At 25.2% G+C, this 4,493-nt stretch overlaps 1 protein-coding gene across 1 annotated transcript; it reads left to right on the top strand.

Moving 5' to 3' along the window:
• Window positions 1-1,984: 1,984 nt before the first annotated feature.
• On the top strand, window positions 1,985-2,797 carry LOC130674563 (uncharacterized). The gene is made up of 2 exons (XM_057479922.1): window positions 1,985-2,197; window positions 2,272-2,797. Exons 1-2 carry the CDS (start codon window positions 2,122-2,124, stop codon window positions 2,739-2,741), a joined length of 546 nt encoding a protein of 181 aa, XP_057335905.1. The 5' UTR covers window positions 1,985-2,121; the 3' UTR covers window positions 2,742-2,797.
• Window positions 2,798-4,493: the final 1,696 nt, after the last annotated feature.

The raw sequence follows: 4,493 nt of genomic DNA, 5'->3' as shown, positions 1-4,493 counted from the left end.
ATTCTACTTTATCAGTAATGCAAAATTTCTCGTGCCAGCATAATAAAATTTGTTAAATTTAAACTGATATTTACTCAGTTGAGGAACAACACTTATAGAAAATCATTAAAGTTTAAATAATTAATAACAGTCTTTACACCCATTTAATAAAATTTCATTGAAATACAGCTATTTATAATTTTTTGACAATAATTTTTGTTTGTCTTTGAGTAATTTTTACAACGGTGTTTAAACAAAATAATCTTTTGTTCTGAATGTTCGGATTTATTTGGTTATTTTTCTGATCAGTACTCCGCGGGAATTCATTCAAGAAGCATCTATTTTATTTAGCAAGTGTCAATTATTCAGTTGAGTTTTATGGGGTTGTGTGATTGTGAAAATCTTTATTCTTATTGATTTTAATATTATTATGCTAATGAAATTTGTTTGCATAACTATTTTTACGTTTGATAATAAATTACACACTTACGAATAACAATAAATTATATTTTTTTTGTTTTAATAAAATAAAAAACTATTTGATGTATCATTGTGTGTAATAAATGTAAACCGCATGGATTTTAATTTTATGGAAAATTAGATGTATTTTTATTAATTTTATATCCTGATAAATGTTCATTAAGTTAGATAAGTAGTTATAAGACTTTTTGTAAAATTTATAATATTAATATAATAATTTTAACGAGACTTTTCTTTGCTCTGTAAATTCAATATTGTACGAATCGTAAAATTAATTTTTGAAATATATTGTCAACTAACTACCAATGCCAATGCTGCTAAAAAAATATAAAATTAATATAAAATAAAAAATACAGTGTTTTGTGTTGATATTTTCATATATATGTTTCTATCAATTTCATTTAATATTTATACTATACGTTTTTGTATATACATATAAGACTATTAAAGATAATTGATAGAAACATATGAGAATATCAACACAAAATACTGTATTTTTTATTTTATATTAATTTTATATTTTTTTAGCAGCATTGGTATTGGTAATTAGTTGACAATATATTTCAAAAATTAATTTCACGATTCGTGCAATATTGAATTTACAAAGTAAAGAAAAGTCTCGTTAAATTTATTATGTTAGTGTCATAAATTTTACAAAGAGTCTCTATAAATTTTTTAGATTAGTAATATAATTTTTATAAAAGTTAATTTAAAGAGTAAAAAAACAAAAATGAAAATTATTATTTTTTTTAATTAATTTTTAAATAATTTTGATCGTATAAGTAAAATAATTAAAACAATTTTTATTATGCTAGTGGTACATTTTATTGTCATAAGACGGTGAATATTGCATCCTAGCGACACAATTTTTGTCGTGTCAGTTATTATAACTATAAAACACTTAATAATTTTTATTATGCTCAATACGAAATGTATTATGTTCAAGAAAGAAATTTTTGTCGGCCGCAACGATATTTTATTATGCTTCAATACAATTAGTAACAACACGCATAACATAAAATATTGGAATATCATACGGTTTCAAGTTTAGTCGGCTAGCATAATAAAAATTTATGGATTTTCACATAAAATTTCATGGAATTTTCACCTTCATTTTTCTCCGTGTAAAGCTAAAAGGGCGCATAATTAAAGACATACGCCCTTTTAGCTTTGGGGAAACAATGTTTGATTTTCAAGCGTAGAAAATGTTTACTAATCAAGTGGTGATGAAAAAAAAATTTATGCGACCTTTTACCTTTTGGCACGCGATATAATAACATATATGTTATTTTCAAACGAGATAGGAATCCGATTGACGACAATAGATTTGATTATTTTCCGATGGTAATTAATTGATTTGAATCGGATAACAATCGAATTTTTATTGTTCTTAAAAAGATTCTACTAGAATTTTCAATTCTTAGCCAGAGATATACTATGATTAATACATTAAAACAAATTTCATTTCAATGTAAACTAAAATGATATTATCTTTCATTGATGGTATCTTCAAAGAGACTGATACGAGTTCCGATAAGATATCTTGGCGCGATAATATCACTTATTCACACGATCTAATGTACTCTCTAATTACAACTGCCAACTGTCTCAAAACATTAACTGACACTTTTATTTCTTATAAATAATAAATTACCATAACAAATGTATTCGGTAATAAATTATAAAAAATTTTTCATGATAATTATTAGTATCGAAAGTTTTGTTTTAAACGTCAACGGTAAGTGATAATTTTTTTCTTTCATTTCCAATAAATAAATCAGTAGTAATTTTTTGTATTTCCTTGTTTAAAAGGTTTAGAATGTTATGAGTGCGCAAAAATCGCAACATCACATGTTTATTGCATTCAAATACATGACAACTTTATAAAAACATGTCCAAAAAAATATTGTACGATTTATCGTAAAGAATTGCTCGATATTTATGAGGGAAACAATGAATTACAAGATCTAATTCGTTCGTGCTCTGATTCAAAAAATTTTCCCGAATCAATTAATTTAACAGAGAGCAATATCAGATCATTGAATATAAATAGTTTAAGGAGTGACAGTGTTGTTATTACGACAGGTAATTACAAACATTACTATCAAACTTGTGATAGAGATCTTTGTAATAGAGGTAATGGAATTGATGGAGACGATAATGATTTGGTATCAAGTGTTATCATAGTGCCGGGTATTGGTACTAATTTATCTGCACTTATGACAAGTTCTAATTATTTTTCATACCTCGTTTATTTAATTATAATTTATTTATTCATGTAAGAACAAACTTGGAATAAATGAAATTTATTTTGACAGATTTTATCATATATTTATTTAATAAAAAATTAAGTAATGAATGTGCTCGAAAAAAAAATTCTTTTAACCATAAAACAATGAGTGTAGAAGGAATTTTTTGAATTGCCAGCATCTGTCTAAAAATGGACCAAACGAAAACTTTTTTTTTTTCATTTTCTTTGTTTTTAAATGTAGTTTTCAGAAAAAAATACAAAAAATTATTCAGAAGGCCCTTCTATTTTGAAACTTGATTTTTCGAACGAAATTCAAATTATTTCGAGGATTACCATTTAAATTTATTGTTTTAATTTTTTTTTTCCAAATTTGAAAGTTTTCTGAGCACTCACAAAAATTTTAAGTATGGTGTTATGAGAAATAAGGCTAGTTGGAAAAAAATTTTTTTTTTCAATTGGAAAAAAAATATAAATCGAAAAAACATCACTCTGAAAAAATTTGAGGATCTGCAGAAAATGTCAAAGTTTCATATAAAAAAAAAATCAAAAATCAAAAATGGTAAACATCGAAAAATTTTTGATTTTTTCTAAAAATCTACAAAAAAACAATGAAGATAGGTTGCAATAATTTTTTTGTATTTTTTTTTAAAAAAGTACATTTAAAAACAAAAATTTTGAAAAAAAAAACTCCCAATCAGTTGAATTTTGAAATAGTTTTAGCTATTGAAAATAAAAAAAGCCATTTTTTCCAAACTTTATAACTTTTTTTCGGTTGGGTGAAAAAATTTGAAAAAATAATAAGAAACAGTTTTGATAAGGTAGAAAAAGAGAAAAAATTTATAGCGAAATTAAAGGGGTCGGGTTCAAAGTGGTAGATTTGGCGTGGAATGCCACATACATATTTATTCTAAATAAATATATTTTTTTGTGTCTAAGTAATATTTATTAGAGTTAATATAATAATATTTTGCTTTAATTTTTGGACTTGTTGGCACTATAAAATAGTTTGGCTGTCTATTAAGTAAATATTTTCTCAACTTTACCAAATGATTTTATTATCTTATACACGGAAAGAAAATTATAGCAGCGGTTCCCATAATTTTGTGAAATTTTTTCCTATACCAACATAGGAATTACGACCATAAATTATGGGAGCGGTTCCTATAATTATAGGAATGTTTCCCATAATTATAGGAATAGTTCCTATAATTATGGGAATGATACCCATAACACTATAGGAATGGTTCCTATAATTATAGGAATGGTTCCTATAATTTATAGGAATACTTTCTATAATATTATGGGAATCATTCCTATAATTTATGGGAATGGTTCCTATAAATTATAGGAACCATTCCCATAAATTATAGGAACCATTCCCATAATATTATGGGAATGGTTCCTATAATAGTATGGGAACTATTCCTATAATATTATGGGAACCATTCCCATAATGGTATGGGAACCATTCCTATATCATTATGGGAACCATTCCCATAATGATATGAGAACTATTCTCATACTATTATGGGGATGGTTCCCATAATATATGGGAACCATTCCTATAGTAGTATAGGTACTATTCCCATACCATTATGGGAACCATTCCCATAACGCATAGGAAAACTTCCCATAATTTTCTTTTCGTGTAGAGAGAAATATTAATGTCAACCAAACAGAGTCTATTAAATCATTTGTTAAAAATGACAAAATTGATTATATTGACGTAATAAAATTTAGTTGTCCTAAATAAATTTTAGTTTAACAGAATTTAACAAAACCA

This window comes from Microplitis mediator, chromosome 9 (genome assembly GCF_029852145.1).
Source record: "Microplitis mediator isolate UGA2020A chromosome 9, iyMicMedi2.1, whole genome shotgun sequence".
NCBI classification, from domain to species: domain Eukaryota; kingdom Metazoa; phylum Arthropoda; class Insecta; order Hymenoptera; family Braconidae; genus Microplitis; species Microplitis mediator.
This window is presented reverse-complemented; position numbering and strand designations above follow the sequence as displayed.

Excerpts from the sequence above, each read along its gene's own strand:
- LOC130674563 (XM_057479922.1), top strand. The coding sequence starts at position 2,122 with ATGTATTCGGTAATAAATTATAAAAAATTTTTCATGATAATTATTAGT. Across the intron at positions 2,198-2,271 it reads TTTTGTTTTAAACGTCAACG|GTTTAGAATGTTATGAGTGC; the intron begins GTAAGTGATAAT and ends CTTGTTTAAAAG.